This window comes from Capricornis sumatraensis, chromosome 9 (assembly GCF_032405125.1).
Source record: "Capricornis sumatraensis isolate serow.1 chromosome 9, serow.2, whole genome shotgun sequence".
Lineage (NCBI taxonomy): Eukaryota > Metazoa > Chordata > Mammalia > Artiodactyla > Bovidae > Capricornis > Capricornis sumatraensis.
The window spans coordinates 15,724,277-15,745,479 of NC_091077.1; the positions used below are offsets into that span (position 1 = coordinate 15,724,277).

At 54.0% G+C, this 21,203-nt stretch overlaps 3 protein-coding genes across 6 annotated transcripts; 2 read left to right on the forward strand and 1 right to left on the reverse strand.

Moving 5' to 3' along the window:
* Positions 1-517: 517 nt before the first annotated feature.
* PLPPR2 (phospholipid phosphatase related 2) lies at positions 518-7,046 on the forward strand. 4 transcript variants are annotated; one of them, XM_068980339.1, is made up of 9 exons: positions 518-604; positions 1,451-1,530; positions 2,106-2,294; positions 2,421-2,556; positions 3,184-3,455; positions 4,386-4,562; positions 5,290-5,412; positions 5,733-5,784; positions 5,918-7,046. In XM_068980339.1, exons 2-9 carry the CDS (start codon positions 1,465-1,467, stop codon positions 6,259-6,261), a joined length of 1,359 nt encoding a protein of 452 aa, XP_068836440.1. In that variant the 5' UTR covers positions 518-604; positions 1,451-1,464; the 3' UTR covers positions 6,262-7,046. The 4 variants fall into 4 exon arrangements, with proteins under 4 accessions (XP_068836440.1, XP_068836444.1, XP_068836443.1 ...); XM_068980343.1 differs by having other exon boundaries at positions 5,290-5,396; positions 5,918-6,043; XM_068980342.1 differs by lacking the exon at positions 2,106-2,294.
* A 4,653-nt stretch (positions 7,047-11,699) lies between these two features.
* Positions 11,700-13,139, forward strand: SWSAP1 (SWIM-type zinc finger 7 associated protein 1). Its single transcript, XM_068981345.1, has 2 exons — positions 11,700-11,945; positions 12,463-13,139. Exons 1-2 carry the CDS (start codon positions 11,700-11,702, stop codon positions 12,967-12,969), a joined length of 753 nt encoding a protein of 250 aa, XP_068837446.1. The 3' UTR covers positions 12,970-13,139.
* Positions 13,140-14,343: 1,204 nt separating this feature from the next.
* On the reverse strand, positions 14,344-19,715 carry EPOR (erythropoietin receptor). The gene is made up of 8 exons (XM_068980900.1): positions 19,601-19,715; positions 18,609-18,744; positions 18,042-18,220; positions 17,807-17,964; positions 17,171-17,324; positions 16,996-17,083; positions 15,167-15,254; positions 14,344-15,073 (listed from the first exon to the last, which is right to left on the reverse strand). Exons 1-8 carry the CDS (start codon positions 19,713-19,715, stop codon positions 14,462-14,464), a joined length of 1,530 nt encoding a protein of 509 aa, XP_068837001.1. The 3' UTR covers positions 14,344-14,461.
* Positions 19,716-21,203: the final 1,488 nt, after the last annotated feature.

The following is a 21,203-nucleotide window of genomic DNA, read 5'->3' on the forward strand; positions in this document are numbered from 1 at the left end:
TCCTGTTGTGTCCCAGTGACTGTGTGTGTTGGGGGCAGGGGATTTGTTTGATCTGCGTGGGTGTCTGTGACAGGCTGTGTGCACACCGTGCTGTGTGAGTGTGCAGTTGTGTGTAGTGGGTGTTGGGCACCTGTCTGAATGAGCGAGCCCATCTTGTTCATCACAAGGCTGACACCCAGTGCATTGCCTGGAATCCAGCAGGCCCTTCATCCTTGTTGGTGGGATGAACGAATACTGTTTGATTGGATATGTGTGTGTGTGTGTGTTGGGGAGGGTGGTTGGGATGGAAGCTCTGGCTGAGTTGTGTGTTCTGGGAGGGGTGCCGATGTGTGCCTGTGTCTCTGTGAGAGTGAGGGGGCCGTGGCTGGGTAGGCACCTTGGGCATCTGGGCTCTCTGGTGTGACCCTCATCCCACATGTAACGTTGCAGAGCAAGCGACGTGGATGGGGCACTGGACCCAGAGTGCTTACCTCTGCCTGTCTGGGCCTCAGTTTCCTCATCTGGGCAATGGGGGTGACCATCCCCGCCCTGCTGGCTGCCAGGAACGGCTGTGAGTCTGTGGGCGTGGCAGCAGCCTGCAGGAAGCCATAGGGCCCATTCACAGGTGAGGTCTGGCTGGGAGAATGGGTCCAGCAGGTGTGACTGTGTAGGCCTCTCAGTGCTGGGGACTGACTGAGGTTAGACTGGGGAGTGGGGGAGGGTGAGCGGGTTGAGGGGGAGATAGCCCTCTCTCATAGTACAGGGAGGCAGACGGACTGGGAGGAGGGGAAAGGAAGGAAAGAGGGAGAGGCAGCTGGGAGAGAGGGAGGGCCTGGCCATCAGCCCAAACCAGTCAGGCACAGCCCATGGGGACAGGAGAGGGAGGCCCCTGTGGGCTCTGGGGGAAGTGGTATGGGGGGAGGGGCCTGGTGGAGGTGGGTAACAGGGAGCATAGGGCTTCCTGTAAAGCACGTAGGGGAAGAATATGGGGTCTCCTAAAAACTAGTGGGGGTGAGGAATCTTATTTGTAGAAGAGGGGTTCCCTTTAAGCAGGATAACTCTCTGCTGAAGGCCAAGGGGATGGTTCCCACATGCTAAGGGAGACAGGACCCCATACAAGGTATGGGGTCAGAATCTCCTGTGCAGGCTGTGGGGGACCACTATAGAATCGCTGGGCACCCCAGCAGAGGCTGAGCTGACCAGGTTGTATCGGTGGAGGCACGTGCCTCTAATAAGCTGGGATGGGGGAAAGACCTGGGTATGTGGAGGCGTGGCCAGAAGGCTCAAGGGGGGCGGGGCCGGGACTCCTTGGCTGTAGTTGGAAGAGCCAGGCTTAGGGGGTGGGGCCAGGTGTAATTGGAGGGGCCAGGGATGGGGGCCAGGGTGTGGCCAGAAGACTCCAAGAACAGATGACCTGAGGCTCTCTCTAGACCCCGCCCCTGGCGGTCCCATTCCCTCTGCATCTCCACAGGCCCAGCCATCACCATGGCGGGAGGGAGACCTCAGCTGAAGAGGAGTTTTTCCATCATCCCCTGCTTTGTCTTCGTGGAGGTGAGGAGCGCAGTTCCTCCCTGGCCCAGACCCTCAAGAGGGAGGAGGCACCTTCTGAAGTGGCAGTCCCTGGGGTTCCAACCGACCTCTGCCCATCCTTACTGTGGAACTCTGGGCACCTCACATGCCTTCCCAAGCCTCAGTTTCCTCATTTGCAAATGGGCACAATTGGCATCCCTCCCTCTCTCTTAGAACTGTTATGAAAGTAAAATGGATTAATTCTAGAAAAAGGTTTAGTATAACGCCACAGTAAGAGTTACAGCTGTTGTGGCTGCTCGTGTTGGGTTGGTGCAAAAAATTTGTTATGGAGAAACCCAAATGACTTTTTTTTGGCCAACCCAAAATTTCTACCAGTGGTTTTCTCTTTCTGTTGCTCTGTCCCTCCACCACACACACTTTTTGAGCCCTGGCCCTGTTCTCTCTCCCTCTTCCCAGTCCGTTCTCTCTCTGTATCTCTCCTCCTTGTCTCTTTCTCCATCTCTATGTCTCTGTCTCCATGGCTCTGACTCAGACCTGACCCTTTCTTTCCTCTCTCTTCTCTGTCCATCTCTCTCCCCACCCTGACTGGACGGCAGTCGGTACTGCTGGGCATCGTGGTCCTGCTTGCCTACCGCCTGGAGTTCACAGACACGTTCCCTGTGCACACCCAGGGCTTCTTCTGCTATGATAGTACCTATGCCAAGCCCTACCCAGGGCCTGAGGCTACCAGCAGAGCACCCCCAGCCCTCATCTACGCCCTGGTCACCGCTGGGCCCACCCTCACGGTGAGACTGGTGGTAACCTGGCTCAGACTATGGGAAGGGCGTTGCAGGAGGCAGGAGGGCCATGGGATGGTGGGTGGTGGACTGGGTTTGAAAGCCAAGAAGACCACATCTTGGTCTTGCCCACAGATCCTGCTTGGGGAGCTGGCGCGTGCCTTTTTCCCTGCACCACCCTCAGCCGTCCCCATCACTGGGGAGAGCACCATCGTGTCTGGGGCCTGCTGCCGCTTCAGCCCCCCACTGCGGAGGCTGGTCCGCTTCCTGGGTGAGTGACTTGGTCAGGGGTCAGCCATGCAAAATGGAGATGGGCCAGGCTCAGCCATAATAAGAATTCCAGGGGGAAAAGGGCCCTAGAATGTCCATGATGGTGACTTCATGGAGCAAGAGGAATTTGGGCTGAGGGCAGGCCTAGTGGAGGTTCTAGAGATATGGGTGTGCCCTAAGCCAACCATGATGGCAGCTCTAAGAGGAGGGCCCCAAATTACCACAAGAAGAATCTCAGGCAGAAAAAGCACAGGAGGTCCTCGGGGCAGTGGGGTGAGATCCCTGGCAGTGCTCTAAATATGGTCTCAGCGGCAGTTGGTGGCCTTGGGGTAGAAGGGCAGAGATCACCCGACATGGTGGTCCCTGGGGCAGAGGGCTGAAGATCCTCCAGGAGAAAAATGAGCAGCTCAGTAATAGCAAGAACAGAGGCAGGCAGAGGAGGCTCAGAGTGACATCCCAAGGGAACATGGCCCAACTGTTACGGAATATGGTGCTAGGGGGAGTCCGCGGTGTGCTTTCATGTCAGTCACAGGAAGAAAGATACAGGGACCCAGATGGACCTTAAGGAGGCTCACAGGAGAACAGCTGCTGGGCCCTGGCATGAACCCCTTCTCTCATCCTATCCCAGGGGTCTACTCTTTCGGCCTCTTCACCACGACCATCTTCGCTAACGCGGGGCAGGTGGTGACCGGCAATCCCACGCCTCACTTCCTGTCTGTGTGCCGCCCCAACTACACGGCCCTGGGCTGCCCGCCACCCTCACCGGACCGGCCAGGGCCTGACCGTTTCGTCACTGACCAGGGTGCCTGCGCCGGCAGCCCCAGCCTGGTGGCTGCTGCACGCCGCGCCTTCCCCTGCAAGGACGCTGCCCTTTGCGCGTATGCCGTCACCTACACAGCGGTAGGAGCCCCGAAATGGAGGCAAGGCAGTTGGGGGCAGCCAGCGGTCAGAAGACCCCTTGGGCTGGGGCCTCCAATCCCTCCCAGAGTGAGGCCACGCCCTGTGTCACTGTGGCTCCGCCCCCAAGGCGGAGGCTCTGGCTCCACCCCTTGGAGTCTGGTCACGCCCCCATCTTGAGTCAAGAGCCGTCCCTTGGTGTTTGACCACGCCTCCAGACCCACTAACCCCGCATCCGAAGGAGGCTATTTATTGTCTCAGGTCTATAGACTCTGTCCAGTGAAGCCTAGCCAGCTCCCTACAGTGTCACAGGTCCTGGTTATTGGCTGGGTGACTAGGTAGTGGGCTTTCAACCTTGTCCCCTGGAGCCCTTGTCCCCCACTTTGACATCACCTTTTATTGGTCTGGCCATACTCCTGAGTCAACTTCGCTGAAACTTCCTGGTTCTTGTCCCCTGCTTTTCCCTGGTCACTCCCACTGTTGCTCTGACTCCTTTTTCTGGCGTTGGGGACTATGGTTCTAACCCTGTCAGTGGTCCCCAGGTGTTTGGGGACTCCACCTCTTGGAGCTCCTGACAGTGCTTGTCGTTTGGGCCTGACTCCATCCTCTGACTTTGAGGCTATACCCTCAGCCAGCAAGTATCTTTCACCATCTGTGATTGGTCTCCCAGAGACCTGGGACCCCAGACCCTATTTTCTGCTCATTGGTGCTCAGGCTACACCCTCTTCCCTGCAAAGGCCCACTGGGGGTCCATGACTCCATCCCCTGAACTCCAGTCCCCCTGGCTGTGTTCCTTGGAGCCCCTGGCCAGTGCCTCCAGCCCCAGCGCAGCTTCTCAGGGTTCAGACCTCACCCCCTTCCCTGAATGTAATGTCCACTTGAGTTTGGGAACTGCTGCCGCCATGTGACCTCTGACCTGTCCGGCTCCCGCAGATGTACGTGACACTCGTGTTCCGCGTGAAGGGCTCCCGCCTGGTCAAACCCTCACTCTGCCTGGCCCTGCTGTGCCCTGCTTTCCTGGTGGGCGTGGTCCGCGTGGCGGAGTACCGCAACCATTGGTCGGACGTGCTGGCTGGCTTCCTGACAGGGGCAGCGATTGCCACCTTTCTGGTGAGCCCCTTGCCTTCCATCCCTGACCCGAAGCAGGACTGCGTGATGATGAAGGGTGTGGACTCTGTGTGACCTTGGGCAAGTCCCTTAGCCTTACCTAGCTGGGACATTCTCATCTGTGAAATGGGATAACAGGTTTGGGACCTGGGTAAGCAACTGAGGCACTCCCTTGAGTACACCAGCTAAGGGGTATGCCAGAACACTCAAGATCAAGGGAAACGTTATAAATAATAATATAAAATAATATTAATCATGATAAATTTTATTTTATTTATTAAAAATAAGTTTTTTGGAGGCACATGGCATGCAAGATCTTAGTTCCCTGACCAGGGATTGAGCCTGTGTTCCCTACAGTGGAAACAGAGAATCTTAACTACTGGGCCACCAAGGAAGCCCCAAGATAAATAATATTCTAATGAAATATTCTTCCAAATCAGGATTAATGCAAAAACCCATGTTGTCCAAAATACCAAAGGTTTAAATAAGGACAGGATTAGATCCTGTTGTTACACAACTCAGTGTCACTTGCCTCCCCGTGTGGAATAAGTAATAAGGGTACCTGTCTCTTAGTAAAGTGGAAACAATGGTGTTTGCCACATTATAGGCACCATAAAAGTGTTAGCTGTTCTTGAAAACCTAAGCCTCAGTTTCCTTATCCGACAAATGGGAATAGTAGTCTACCTTATTGGCTTCAGGCCTCAACACACCCCTTTCCCTCTGTTGATAGGTCACCTGTGTCGTGCACAACTTCCAGAGCCGGCCACCCTCTGGCCGAAGGCTCTCCCCTTGGGAGGACCTGAGCCAAGCCCCCACCGTGGACAGCCCCCTCGAAAAGTTAAGTGTGGCCCAGGTAAGGGGGGCCGGGGGCTACTCCCGGCTGGAGAGGGTGGTGGGTGGAGGGGGACCAAGGAGGGAGGAAGTCGGGCAGGCGGTGGGGGGTCTCAGGGCCATGGAGGGGTAGAGGGATCACTCGCCTCTGTGGACCTGGGTCCTGGGGGAGCTGTCCCACAGAATGGAAGGGTGTGTCCCCCCGCCCTCTCAAGGAGACATGATTAATCCTGAAAACTTGTTACCTGTTCCACTGGGCTCTGTGCACTTTGAGCCCCTTGTGGCTGTGGCCAGCAGTGCCCAGGGGGCCACTAGCCCCTCCCCTCTGCCTCTTTGTCTCAGGAACCCGAGGGCTGCAGGCCGCATTCGACACCGGCACGGCTCACCCCATCCAGTGAGTATCAAGGGGGTGGGAGGATAAATGGGGGGACTTCCAGATGGCTGTCACTGCCACAAAGGTGTCACTGTGCTCTTGTGGCCCCTCCCAAGCTTTCTAATCCCTTGAACTTCTGATTCCTGATCCCTAGAGCCGCAGAACTGCGCCCGCCGTGGCCACCTGATCCCCAACTGCGTGTCCTCCAGGGCTCCAGCCATGTGTTCATCACCCCGTGTGCCCCGCCCTCGATTGAGGTCTGAGCCGACGCCCCTGCCTCTGCCCCTGCCCCTGCCGGCACCAACCCCCAGCCAGGGCCCCTCACCCTCTTCGCCTGGGCCTGGGGGGCCGGGCGGGGGTGGTGGTCGTGGCCGGAAGCTGCTGCTGCCCACACCCCTGCTGCGGGACCTATACACCCTTAGCGGACTCTATCCCTCCCCCTTCCACCGGGACAACTTCAGCCCTTACCTGTTTGCCAGCCGTGACCACCTGCTGTGAGGCCTGACACCCACCCAGAATCTGCCCAGTCCCCATTTCTTCCCTGCCACGCGTGTGTGTGCGTGTGCTGTGTGAGTGCCAAAGCCCTTGTCCCCAGGCCAGCCAGGCCCAGACATCAGAGGATGGCTGGAAGGACATCGAGGGGACCCCCTGTCTCTTGCCCTCTGGGACATCCAAGTGGGCCTAATTGGGAGGTGGGTCTTTGCCTCCTAGGATTGCCCTTTTAAGGGCCAAAGCCTGATCCCATTGGCCATTGCCCAGCCAATGGGAGCTTCCCAGTACTCAGAATTCTAGCCAAAAGGAGTTTACTCCAGCCAATAGGAGAATCCCCATCGTTTCTTAGACACCTCAGGCAGGAGGGCAACTCTAGTCAAGCGTTCAGGCTCTGAACAACAAATAGGAGTCCTTGGTTCTTAGAATCTCAAGGTGGGTGGGTATGATTCCAGTCAATGGGGGACCGCCCATGTCGAGGCATGTGCAAAGGAGAGAGTGCTCTCTCCTCAGAATCAGAGTCCAGCTGGAGGGTGGGGGGCAGGCTCCCCCATGGCAGGGTCCTTGGGGTACCCCTTCCTCTCTCAGCCCGTCCTCCTTGTGCAATCTCTCACCCAATCTCTCTTAACTCCCAACTTGTGCAGGGCTTGCCCCATTTCAGAGGTTTTGGGGTTCAGGGTGCTGCATTCCCCCTTGCCTGTGCCCAGATCACTTCAAACCCTTCTGTTATTTATTAGGGCTGTGGGAAGGGAGTTTTTTTTTCCTTAGAACCACCCCTGTTCTTCACACTGCCCCCCCCATGCCTCAGCCTCATACAGATGTGCCATCATAGAGGCATGGGTGGAGCAAAGAGGGCTCCCCACCCCCGGCAGCCAAAGGCAGTGGGCAGGGGAGACACTGCCCCCGTTTCACACCCCCTCCTCATCTTTAATAAAGACCTGTTTGTAACAGAAGTTTGGCCACCTGCCTTCCTTCTCCAGGTGGCAGGGGTGAAGGACTTTGATGTTGGGTGTGGGTGTCAGTGAGGCTGGGTGTGAGTGTAGAGTCACAGGGAGATAGTGGAGAGGCAGCATGGGGCTGTAGGGTCCATGACTTGGCTTTAATCCAGGCTCAGCATTTCCTGGTTGTGTCACTTCAGGAAAGTTAACCTCTCTGTGCTCTTGATTCTTCATCTGTCAAATGCAAACAGCCCTGGAAGCCACATTTAAGGCACACAAACATACTGTGAGGGGCCTCATGTGACTGTCTTCCTCATGTGGCTGGCCTGTTCTGACCATGGCCAGGGTACTGAGGGTACAGGGAATACGGTGAGGGGACCGTAGAGGTCCTGATAGAAGGGGATGCTGAGGGCAGTAGGAACCTCCACGCTGAATCCCCGACTACGTGGATTTGAGCAGGGGTTTTGATTATGAGGTTGTGCTGAGAACGAACCCCTGAGGGGCACAGCAGAGATTGGGGAAGGTAGAAAGACAGGGAGCCACATACAGCACCCACACACAGAAACACTGTGGCTTCAAGAGACTTCAGACAGGCCATTCAGGGCACGGAGTCATTTAAAAACCAGGGAAGGGAAGTCTGCTTTCCTTTCACATTTATTCATTCATCCATCCATTTATTCAGTCAAAAAACATTGTGGAGCACACCCCACCCCACCCCCATGCGTGCCAGGTGCTGTTTTGTTAGGCAAAGGGGCTGCAGTACTAAGCAGAACAGACACAAAATCCTGCCTTCATGGAGCTCACATTCTAACACCAGAGAAAGAGTAAACAAGATAAATAAGTTAGCGACAAAACTACAATTCCCAATTTCAAGAAGGTCTGGAAACCAAAATTATCCTCAACTCATTTGTGGCAAAACCTGACCTGAACTGACATAAGGTCATTATAGCTTTTATTTGTTTAACTTTATGTGAATATTCTTATGTTTCATTACAGATATAGTGTTTGATTTAGAATGTTACCCCAGGTCCAACTAGGGGTGTTAATCAATACTTTGTATTTACACCATAGTACCTTTTGAAAATCTGAAAAAAATCTAAATTTCAAACTGCAGGATCAAGAATTTGGGTCAGAAATTGGTATCGTTGATATGTTAGATATTGATAAGTAATAAACAGAAAACTCAAGCTAGAGAAGACAATGGGACAACTTTGGAATGAGGACATGGTTTGCAATTTAAAGAGAGTGTCCAGGGAAGCTATTTCTGAGGAGTTGGCACTGGAGATGTGGTGTGGAGGGAGGGAGGGACGAGAGCCCTGCAAATAACCGCAGTGTGGAGTGGGGGAGTGTTCCAGGCAGAGGGAACAGCAAGAATGAAGGCCCTGAAGTGACAACGTCCCGGCTTTGTTCAGGGAACAGTGAGGAGACCTGAGTGGCTGGAGCAGATCAAGCGACGCGGAAATAGAAGGGAAAGGAAGTGTGCCTGGAGGAGTGGGGTGTGGTTGATTCTGCATTGCAAGAAATGAGATGGACGCATGAGACGGCTGAAGGCAGAGGAGGGATAGCATCATGTAGCCCCCTACTTCACCGCATGGAGTATCTACTTCCAGGGCTTGCCTTTCCCTGAGCCCCGTAGCACAGCTGCCTCCTTGGGGCCCAGCAGAGAAGCAAAGTTTCAGCACAACGGACAGCATTCTACGAACAAACCAGTTGGCGCTGTCCATGGTTCTGATGTTAAGCCCGGGCCAAGAAAATGTCAGGTTGGGGCTGCCGGGCACAAAGAACTGTCTGGACCCGCTAGGGAGGGTGGAGACTGCAGTCCTGGCCTTGCCCACTCCCATTGCAGGGTGGATAATCTCAGGTCGAAAATCCAGATAAAGATGTTCCTGCTTACTCAAAAGGCTTCTCCACATGACCCACCGCCTCTTATCGTCAACTTGACCAAAACTGAGCTCCTTTTTATAATATAAGACCATGACCCTCCTGTGTTCAAACGCTCTCTGGGCTCTCCATGGCACTCGATCTAAAAGCCAAAGTTCTCCCAGTGCCTCCAGCCCTTTGCACTTTCAGGTGCCTCGCCCCTGGAATTCTCTTCCCTCTCATATCTGCCTGATTCGCTCCCTGCACCTCCTAGGAGCCTTTCTTCAAGTGTTACCTTCTCAGGGAGGCCTGCCCCTACCATCCTATTCAAAATTGCAAAAATCAAACAATTGTCCCTTCCCTTCCTTTCCCTGTGCAAATCTCTCTCTCTCTTTTTTAAAATACAGACTTATCATCTGCTCATAGACTATTTAAACTCTTCATTATGCTTGGTGGCCATTATCACCTCCCTCACTAAGATGTCAGTTCCACTAAGACAGAGATTGTTGTTGTCTGTTCACTGATGAGTCCGTGTGCCTCCTAGAACAGGGTCAGGAACAACATACCTGCTCAATAAGTGTTTGCTAAATGAATAAACTTATCACTTGAGGATACCAACAAACTGGGGAGGAGTACAGACTGACCCTGACTGTCCACCTCACCCTTTGGTTCTGCCTCCTCCAAGGAGCCCCTATAAGGTAAAGTCCTTCTGTCAGGACATGAAGATGGGGTCCCAAGGAGCAAGGGAAAGAAGCAGTGTATGCATGAGAGATACACCTAATGTCTGCATCTCTGCCAGTATATGCATTCAGGAGCACCTATCCTATGTCAGCTGCCATTCTAGGAGCTGGAGACCCAGCAGTGAAAGAAAGAGGGACTCTACCCCAATTGAGCTGACATTCTAGTGGGGAGAGAGGCAATAAGATAAATACATACGGCTGGAAGTGATAAGTATTTCAAAAGAAAATAAAGGTGAAGAAGCAGTGAAAGAGTGAGGAGGGGTGTGATTTTACACAGGTAGTCAGGAAAAGTGAGTGATATTTGAGTAGAGACCTGAATAGAATGGAAAAAACGAGGGTTAGATATCTGGGAGCTGAATGCTCTAGGAAATGGAACAGTAAGTGCAAAGGACTTGAAATGGGGCTGTGTTCAGCATGCTCTGGTGTTTATAACTATGTGGAACTGTGTGATACAGGTGCTTGTGTATTTAGAGTGTTGCAAAGCGAGGTGAATCAGGGGATGAGGTGGTGCATTTGACAGGACAATGTAACAGTGTGACTCATGTGTGTGTCGGCAAAGGAATTGTTGTATCAGACTGTATCTGGTGTGCTTGCAAGAGAAAGGGTGTGGGGGCATGAATGTGAGAAAGAGTATGTATGGGGTGCCTTGTGTCAGGATATGATTGTGAGCATGTGAGTGGTGGGGATTCTGAAAGTGAAATATATGCAGAAATGCCCTGTCTGTGTGTGTGTGTAGGAGTGTGGGGGTGCCTGTCTGTGTGAGTGGGTGTAGGAGTGTAGGGGTGCCTGTCTGTGTGAGTGGGTGTATTGAGAGATGTTGTGAAGCTCTTTTCTGGCCCCAGAGGGAGAGAGAGAGCCCTGGAAATCTCAGTTCCGCCCTGCCCCTGGGTCTCCTGGCAACGGCATCACTTTGAAGTTACCAGGAGACAGAGTTGCTAGGGCAACAGGGCTGTGAGTGGCAGCTCTGGGGAGAAGTCTGTGAAGATATCCAACCAGTGCTCACTTGGTCACTCACCTTGTTCTTCCTTCTCTCCCAGTTTCCAATCTATCCTACCTTTCTTTATTCATTCCTTTAACAAGCCTTTGTTGAGACTCTGCAATGCCCTAAGCACTGTCTGGGCGCTGGAGATACTGAAGTGAATATGACAAAGAAGGTCCTGCTGTGGCTCTCCCTCAGTCCCCCAGCCCCTGCATCTTTGCCTCTTCTCTCTCTCTTTTTTTTTTTGTTCTATGGTCCTGCCTCTCATTGTACCCTAAGCAGGACTCAAGAAGCCCCCAGGCCAATGAGGAAGCCAGCTGCGACTCTTCTCACAGACCCTCAAAGACACTCCTTTGCGGTCTGACGGATGTTCTGCACATGAATATCCTCAAGCTTGCAACCCCAAACACACACACATTTGTGCAAGCATTCATTCAAGTGCAGAGAGAGACAAGCGCATAGCTTATCCACTTCTCCCCTTCACTGTCATTAGGTAACACCAGCAGAAACGCGCGCACACACACGTTCATTGCAGTATTCCTGAGATACCATGTGCTCCATTTTATAGGTGGGCAAAGCTGAGGCTCAGAGATTTTAAGTAATGTGTCCGTGATTAGGGCCTGTTCCGTCCAACTCTCAACCCTTATATTGTCTGATTAGCTGCTTAGCTCACAATAATAGTGTTCGTGGTGCTTCCGCCAGCGGACTCATTTACGAGAGGGCCTTATCGCCCTGAAACGCCTCCATTTGTTGCTCAAACTAGGTTATTTGCCCCTTCACCAGGGGAGGAGCTAGGAAACGTCGATCTAACTTTGAGGAACAGATTTTTGGACTAATGAAGAAGCTAAGTGCACTGTAACCAATGAGACCCCGCCCTGGGCGGGATTAAGGGCAGGCACCGGCCGCCGATTGAACAGAAGTACGCGGCAAATGGCGGAGACGCTGAGGCGAGTGCTGAACCTGGGCAGCGCGGCGGGCCCCGGGAAGGACACAGCTGAGGCCGAACCGCCTTTGCTGCTGCTCGGCGGTCCAGGCTCTGGAAAGACAGCTCTGCTATTCGCGGCGGCCCTGGAGGCGGCAGGGGAAGGCCGAGGCCCGGTCCTCTTCCTGACCCGGAGGCCTCTTCAAAGCCTGCCCCGCAGGACTGGACCGGCGCTCGAACCACTGCGATTACAAGTAGGGGACCAGAGGCGGACCAGCCCGTAGCGGGGCTAATGGGGGATTGACTGACAGGCGGAGACAGACCAATGGCGGAGACGAAGCAAACATTGTGGGAAGGAATATGGACGAGTTGGGGATGGGACTATACGAAGACTTGTTAAGATTGAGTGAGAAATTATCCAATGAGGGGGCAGGATCCACAAATTTGCCTTCGCGGAGCCAAACAAGAGTCCGTGGTGGAGGTGGACGCTATGGGCAGGTTTTACGGGGAAAGATTGCCCTAGAGATTTGGCAGAAAGGCATACCTGTTCTTAATAATACCGGGCAGTGACGAGTGCAGGATAAGAAAAAAACGAGGGTAAGGGGTTGGTGAACAGAAGAATATTCGATCCCTCTGAGCTGCTTCACGCTCGAACCAGAGGTCTAGTGGGTGAGAGCCTCGTCCAGGGGAGTATGCAAGGAAGCAGGGCTGCTCTAACTGGAAGCCCCGCTTCCTATGCTGAATCTGGCCCTTTCCTTTTTCCCTTTCTAGAAGATCCGCTTCCAGTACCCACCCTCAACCCGTGAGCTCCTCCGGCTTTTGTGCTCTGCCCATGAGGCCCGTGGACCAGCCCCCTCACTCTTGCTGCTTGATGGCCTGGAGGAATACCTAGTGGAAGACCCTGGGTCCCAGGAAGCCGCCTACCTGGCTGCCCTGCTTCTGGACACAGCTGTCCACTTCAGCCACCGGGTCGGGCCTGGCCGGGGCTGTGGGCTCATTGTGGCCCTCCAGACCCAAGAGGAAGGAGGAGACAGTGGAAATGCTCTGCAGCTGGCACTCCTTCAGAGGTATTTCCCTGCCCAGTGCTGGCTGCAGCCGGATGCAGCAGGCCCAGGACAGTGCTGCCTCCGAGCCTCCCTGGAGCCAGGTGGGCTGGGCCCCAGGGAAGAATGGTGGGTGACTTTTCAACCAGATGGAGAGATGACAATCACCCGATGGCCCACCCAGTTGGCTGACACCAGCTCGCACAAGGGTTCAAGCTCTGGAGGCCAACCATGAGGTTTGGAGTGTGACAACTTCTCTATGCCTGTTTCCCGGTCTGGAACACCTGCCTCAGTTCAGTTCAGTTCAGTCGCTCAGTCGTGTCCGACTCTTTGCGACCCCATGAACTGCAGTATGCCAGGCCTCCTTGTCCATCACCAACTCCCGGAGTTTACCCAAGACAGATGCAAATTCAAAGCCCTTAAGATTCTAAAGTGCTTTTTCGCTTGTAAATATACCATTATCCTGTATGTATTGTGCCCAGCCAACATATTGTTGAATTTTTCTGTTTTGAATTTTATAAAGAAGAATTTCATGATAAATGTAATCTGAAACTTCCCTCTCAACACTGGTACTAAGATTCGGCCACATTTTCATTCATTCCTTTTTCCATACTGCATGTAATTCCATGAGTGACTATACCCTACATTAGGTATGATCAGACTGACTTATTTACTACTATTAACATTCATACACATATCCTGGTCCATGTGTGTGAGGGTTTTGTGGGTACATATCTAAAAGTGGAATTGCTGGAATAGAAGGTATGCTTTCCTAGGTTATGTCAAACTTTGAAAAAGCAGTTAAGCCGAAACTTCCAATGAGCCACTTGATTGACCTTTGGTGTCATCAGAGTGCTTTCTTAGAACCAGATTTGGAATAAAGCCTTAGGAATTAATGTTAGTATTATTATTAGTGGCAAAGACTAGCTAGCTGCTCATTAAACAGCTCTTCTCTCCTGGGTGCACAGCTGAACTACATTTCCCAGCTGTCCATGGGTCTTACTAGAGTCACATGACCATTTCTAGCCAGCAGAATTTGTGAAGACGTGGCACCCACCTCCAGGCTACATCCCTAAAGTGGCCTACAAAAATCTGCTGTCTCTTGTTGGCTGGAAGGATGCAGAGGGTCCATCTGAAGACCCCAGAGTACCCCTAGGAGATGGTTAAGCTACAGCCTGGGTTTCTGACTCATCCCAGGGATAAGCTAACCATCTATTTGAATTGTATGACAGAAAGTGCTTCCCTGGTGACTCAGCTGGTAAAGAATCTGCCTGCAATGTAGGAGGCCTGGGTTCAATCCCTTGGTCGAGAAGACCCCCTAGAGAAGGGAATGGGTTGTTGTTAGGGCAGCTAGCATAACTTATACTGACCAATTCATTCTGTTATTATTCAGATTGTCAGGTCAGAATTTTAGACTTAACTCCAGACTTGCTGCTGTTTCTTCTATGGCCTGGGCCCAGGGAAAAGATGGGGCTGACAGGTAATTATAGAAGTCACGACAGGAAACTTGTATATATTTATATATAAAGTATATATATATATATATATATATTTATCTACACAAAAAAAACTGTACATTTAAAAATATTGCAGGGCTGTGACTTTGAGCAGGATGACTTGAGCAGAAAGCCAAGGTCAGCAGGCCTCACCGACCCTGCTGGATAAACCTTGGGTCTGGAGTAGCAGTGCGGTCATTCTGGGTCTCTGTGGCTCTGAGGGCTGGAATCCTAGGAGCAGGCCACGTAGCTCGGGGGTGAAGGCTTGGGAGCTGGGATGAGGCTGTTCTCATAAGGGTTGGAGTAGGGACCATTGGATGAACCCCCCTGGGCTTCCTGGGAACTCCCTGAGCTATAGCCAGTTGAGATGCCAGAGTCAGACACCACGAGGTACAGGTACTTTAGGTGGGGTGGGGTGGGGAGCAGCTCAGGGGGCAGTGCCCTTGGGCGCAAGAGCTGGGAGCTGGGGTCAAGAATGGTGTACTCAAAGCTGGCAGCAGAGGCCCCCTCCGGCCCAGGCTTCAGGGCCAAAGCGGATGTGCTGGAGGACGCTTCTGAGGCTTCATCCGTGGTCACTATGTCCATATTGCCACAAGGGTGCAGGAGGTCCTCGCTCGGCGGACTCCGGGGCAGCAACCACTTGTCCAGCACCAGGTAGCTGTCTTGGGCATGCTCGCTGCCCACCGGCTCCAGGAGGGACCCCCCGTCATCTGCCCCAGGTTCCACTGCCTGTGTCACCCCCCAGCAGCACTCAGAGAGGACTTCCAAGGGGGCAGGTGGGTCCTCTGGGAAGGGGGTGCTGGGGCTCCACCACAGACAGCCGTCAGTCTGGTACAGCCACAGCTGGGGAAACAGCACCAGCTTGCTCAGAGACTTGGAGTTTGGCCACAGGAGCAGGGAAGCCCCAGGCCTGGAAGGAACAACCAGGCCGCCTACCTGGAAGTTACCCTTGTGGGTGGTGAAGAGGCCTTCAAACTCGCTCTCAGGGCTTGGGATGCCAGGCCAGATCTTCTGCTTCAGGGTCCTGGTGAAACCGGAACAAACAGATGCCTGGGCATTTGTCACTGAACAGTCACCGACACCCCCTCAGCACCATCCCTGGGGCAAAGAGACTCCTAGTCCCTTGTGGTCATGTTGAAGGCAGAGGAGTGCATGGGACTGAGGAACAGGGGTTCTGCCAAAGCATCTGCAAGGCCCTACAGAAGGGCAATGGGAACAGGGTTTTGAAGGATACACAGGAGTTCAATATACACTGCCTTATGGTCCCTCTAAAACCCACCCAGGCTTGTCTGAAGGTCCATTATGCTACTTTCCTCCTCACTCTTTTCCATGGTTCTCCAGTGCATTCAGGCTAAAGTCCAAACTCCTCCCTACAGAACACCCTACATGATCTAATCCCTGTCACCTCCCTCATCCCCCCCGCCCCACCTTACACACTCTGCTCTAGGCATACAGCTTTTCTTGCAGCTGCTTCAATGTTCCAAGCTCACTCCCATCTCAGGACCTTTGCACTTGCTGTTTTTCGCTGCCTGCTTTTCATGCGGCTGCCTCTTTCCCAGGATTCAGGTTTCTGCTCCAATGTCACCTCCTCTCACCTATCTATTCTGTGCATGCATGCTAAGTCACTTCAGTCATGTCTGACTCTTTGTGACCTTACGGACTGTAGCACACCAGGCTCCTCTGTCCATGAGATTCTCCAGGCAAGAATATTGGAGTGGATTGCCATGCACTCTTCCAGGGGGTCAGCCCAACCCAGGGATCGAACCCGAGACTCTTATGTCTCCTGCACTGGCAGGGGAGTTCCTTACCACTAGTGCCACCTGGGAAGCCCGATATTTCTGCTATCTCTCATCACAATTTATAATCAAGTATCTGTTGGTTTCCTTATTTGTTGTGTGACTCAGCTATGAGATCCACAAGAGTAGAGACACATCTGGTTGGTTCTGCTCTTTCTTCCCAGTGCCTAGCACAGAGCTGGCACTCAGTATTTCCCAATCAAGTAAATAAACAAGGCTTTGAAAGAACTAGGAGATTCCTTGGCAGGCACGGCAAGAAGGCATTCCTGGCAGAAGGAACAGTGTATCCTAAGGCTTGGGGGTGTGAACACACATAGTATGTAATTGGGTTACAAAAACTGAATTACAAAAACCTCAGGATGGCTGGTCATGTCAAAAAACATCTAAGGAGCTTGACAACGGGTAAGAGGCATTTGGGGCTAAATCGTTTCATGAAGCCCATTTGGTTGGCTTTACAGAAGTTGATGAAACTGGGAAAAAAGTATTCAAAAGGAAGGGCTTCCCCGGTGGCTCAGTGGTAAAGAATCCGCCTAAAAGGCAGGAGATGCAGTTAGACGCAGGTTCCATCCCTGGGTCGGAAAGATCCAGGAGGAGGGCATGGCCACCCACTCCAGTATTCTTGCATGGAGAATCCCAGGGACAGAGGAGCCTGGCGGTCTACAGTCCATGGAGTCGCGAAGAGTCGTACACGACTGAAATGATTTAGCATAGCACGCATGCACGTTCACAAGAGAATCCAAGAAGGAGCAGACACTGAGGTAGGAGGAAAACCCAAAAAGTATATGCCCAAGAGCAGAGAATTTTAAATAAGAATCTGAGTGTGACTTGGCTTGCATCCCGACCCTGCCACCGACTTTTCATTCTGTAACCCTGGGCAAGTGCCTGCCCATCTCTGAGCCTAGGTTTTCACAGGGAAAGGGGAAAGTTAGTGGAGGGGAGTCTGAGCCAGATGCCGAGTGGGGCGCTCACCGGCGGTGGGAGAGCAGGGCTAGCACGGCCAGCAGCAGTAGAATGAGCACGAGGACGAGGGAGAGCGTCAGGATGAGGGGGTCCAAGTCTGGGGGAGCAGGGAAGAGGTCAGGGCAGTGAACTTGGCCCCCATGCTCCGCCCAGCCCCTCCTACCTCCCTTGCCTGGGGTCTCACCACTAGCCGTCAGCAGTGACGCAGGCTCGGACCAGGCGCTCCAGAAGCCACCGAAGCTGGGCTCGGCCATACGCGCGCGTACCATGAAGGTGTAGCGCGTTCCGCCTCGCAGGTTGCTCAGCAAGCACTCGGTGCGGCCGTCGAGGATCTCCACCTGTAGGCGGGGCCCGGGTGAGGGGTGTGGCCAATAGGGGCAGGGAGGGAAAAGGAGGGCATGTGGGGGTGGACTCTGAGGGAGCCAGCCAATCAGAAAAAGGAAGAACAGAAACCAAGCATGGGGAGGCGGGCAATGAAAGTAGGAGGCGGGGCCCAGGAAGGCTTGGGGCCAATCAGGATGGGGCCCTGGGTAGAAACGGGCGCACTCCGGCTATTTAACAGCTGGGCCTGCGAACAGACAGGGCGGGCACAGGAGCGGTCTAGGGTTCCTGGCGAGAGTTAAGAAAGGCTGAGTCCAGGTGGGCTTGGGAAAGGGGGTCATTGGGAAAGGGAACAAATCAGTGGACGTGGAGATGTCTTGGGCAGGGCGTGGAAGGGACGAGGCCAAGGGGGCGGGGCCCTAGTGACAGTCTGGGTGAGACTTAGAGGGCCTGTCTAGTCTGGAGCCCTTTGGGGCTAGGTTATAGGGGCGGGCCTCACCCTCTGTGCGCCCCCTGCGGCGTTCTCTGCCGAGATGTTCACCTCATAGCGGATAAGGCTCGCCATGGGTGCCCCAGGCGGCGGGAGCCAGCGCAGTACCACGTGGCCGCCCTCGTCGGCCCGCCGAGCCACAAGCCTGGCGGGAGGGTCTAGGAGCACTACGGAGAGGGGTTTGCTTAGGTGGGCGGAAACTGGGACTCCCTCCCGACCAATCCCCCGTTCCCAGCGCACTTACCCACTTCGTTGACGTGAATGGTACGGCGGTAGCGTGAAGCGCCCGAGGAGGCCGCAGTGACGTGCAGCTCTAGGGGCACGAAGCTCGACGTGTCGGCTGTAGGCAACGAGCACCAGAAACGCACCAAGCCGCGGGCGGTGGGCGTCTGATGCAGGCGGCATGGCTTCCACGGCTCACCCCTGTTCAACCAGGAACCAGCGAGGGTAGGGGGATCAAGTTTGGAGGTTTCGCGGGGACCGAGGGCGCGTTTCTGGACACTACCACCAGGGGGCGTCGCAGCCCCGACGTACGCGACGCCTTAAGTCCTGCTTTGGAGCGGTATTGTTCCTGCCCTGAAGTTTGCGGTTGCTCTCCAGCAGTGATCACAGGAGTGTTCCAGCCCCGACCACTAGGGTGCACGTCAGCCCTGACTCCGTGGGCTTCCCACAAGTGCCCACCAGCAGAGATGCCAGCCGGTCCCTGGCACCAGGAAACATCCCAAAATGCGAGCTCCTGGGAAGTCTGCCCGGCCCGCCCGCCCCCTGCACCTGTGGGGCGCTCCACCTGACCCCGCCTCGTCCAACTCACTCGAGCTGGTAAGAGAAGCTGTAGTTGTCCGGGCCGACTCCGGCGGTGGCCGCTTCCTCCCAGAAACACACCAAGTCCTCCAAGCGCTCGGTGAAGCACAGAAACTCATCAGGCTCGCGGGCTGTCAGCAGGGCCGCTGAGGATGGGGGTAAGGGGAGGGGGTCAAGGGACCCGAGCCCCTTTCTCGAGCCACAGCATCCTTCCCTCCCTCCTGCTGCCTGTGCGGACCGATAAGAAAAAAAGCCCCGCCCCCGTTCTTCCAGCGGGGCCCTTCAAAGGGTCCGCCGAAGTAGTGCCCCCCAAACTTCCAAGTGTAGGTTGCGTGTCTTATTGTCTCCCTCCAACACACACGCCGCCCACCCGCGACCGGCTTTGCTGAGCGCAGCATTCAAGGCCTCCACCTCCCGCTGCCGCCCCCGCCCCAGCCTAGGGACTTGCGTGCGGGTGAGTGTGTGTGCAGGAGGCGGGGTCCCCTATCAGCCCCGGCAGGCTCCCGGCGGCCCGATAGCGCCAACCGTGCCCCCCGTTCTCCTCCCTCAACCCCGCGGACCCAGGGATCTGGCGCCCGCATGCCAACCGTGTTTACAGTTGCCTGGGGCCCGGCCCCTCTGACTCGGACTCGGGTTTTACCCTCCCTTCCCACTTGGAGGGTCGGCTAGATCTCCTTAGCTCAGCGACTCTAGAATACAGGACTCTAGACTACAGCACCACCCCTGCCCCATTTAGCGTTTAGCACGTCCCAAGTTCGTTGAAGAGATAAAGCAGGACTCTTATGCCCCTTTCTAGCTTCTCCTCCAGAATCTAATCTGGGGATATAGACCCCAGCATGCCATATGAGATCCCAGTCTAGGGGTTCAGACACCATCTTGGGCCCCAGGTCACAGACTCAGAATGAGAACCTGGGTGGCCCCAAGGATACGGGCAGGAAGTTCGGGTCCCAATATTGCCCTCCAAGATCCAGTGCTGGGCTCCACACTCAACTCCACCCTTACCTTTGTTTTCAAACTTGGGGTCCGTTGGATTGGGTGGGGGAGCCCAGGCTGCCCCAGCGAGCAAGAGGCAGAGGAAGCCAATTCCAGGACGGAGGGGTGCCGGGAGATGATACATAATGTAGCCCCTAACGCCGGGGGCCCAGGGCTCCTGCCCTCCCCCACACACTTCTTCCGCTCCTGGCACAGGCCACAGCTGGGTCAGCAGCTGCCTCCGCCGGACACAGCTGACCAGGCCTTCCCGGCCAGGCTCCTCCAAGTGGCAGCTCCCCCGAGGGGGCGGGACCAGCAGGCAGCCCGAGCTGAGATAAGAGGGAGGCAGCCGCCCTGTGGGGCCTGGTTACAGAGAGCAGGGGCCCTGAGCTCCGCACCTCCTTGGGGGTGAAGGGAAGGAACTGCTCTGCTTTCTGCCTCAGACACACTTTCTTGCTGTGCGACCCTGGACGGGTTACTTACCTTATCTGAGCTTCAGCCTTTTAATCTATAAAATCCGACTTGGCACATAGCAAGCATTCAAAAAATGTAAACTGTAACTACTGATATTATCGTACTAATCAACATCTCTTCCCAGTCTGGGTAGAAATATAATAACCCTAATAGTAGCCGTTGAATGTTTGCACAATGTTGGGAAGTACTGCCAGATAGTAAGTAAGTAAGAAAGAGCCTGCATTTGTAAAAATTACATGTATTCTAGAATGCGAGATTTTATTTGTGATTTTGGGGGCATTTTCTGCTTACATGTGTATACTCTTGGGATTTTATTTTACAAGGAACGTGCAGTTCTTTCAATAATCTGTAAAGTACAGAACAAATCATAAAAGCTGTTCTCTCGGGCTGAGCTTCAACTGGGGTAAACACCCTCCGCCCCAAAGAGATGCATGCCTGGGGAAGCAGGGGATACCTACCTTATTGCGTCAGCCAGCCCCAGATTAGCCAATCAGAGAGCTCCATTCCCTGGAGCACGGTAATTGGTTCAGGGGTGGCATGTGACCCAAGGGGATCCAATGAGCTTCCATTCTGGGACTTTTCCCTGGAGTAGCTAGGAAAGGAGGTGCAGCTTTCTATTAGATGACGGGGTAGGCAGATGGAGTAGCCATCTTTGTCATTAGGAGGAAAAAAATTGGCTGATGGTGAAGCTAAGGTGGGCTTCTGCACTGTCTATTCCCTCCACTTGCAAGGTTCTTCCTCTACATGGACATGCAGCTCACTTTCAGTTTACTCAGGACTCTAACTAAATGTCGCTTCCTCAGTGAAGTCCTCCTGGATCACCTGTTCAAAATAGCAACCCTCTCACCGCCCACCCCTCACCCCCCACACACGTCAGTCCTTAAATGGTTTGGTAGCAGCAGCACCACCAGCATTTTGCATTCCCTGTACTTTTTGTATAAATATGTAATATGTATTTGATGTTTTGTTATTGATTCGCCACCTTCATTAGTTTGTTTTGTTCATTTCTATATCCCCAGCACCTACAACAGAGCCTGGCATACAATAGGAGGTCAGGAAATATTTGTGGAGTAAAAGATAAGCGAAAAGCCAACCTGAGAGGTGGAGGGAGACAGCTGACCTGTGTTAGCCACTGGAGAGAGCTATTCCTGAGTACTCC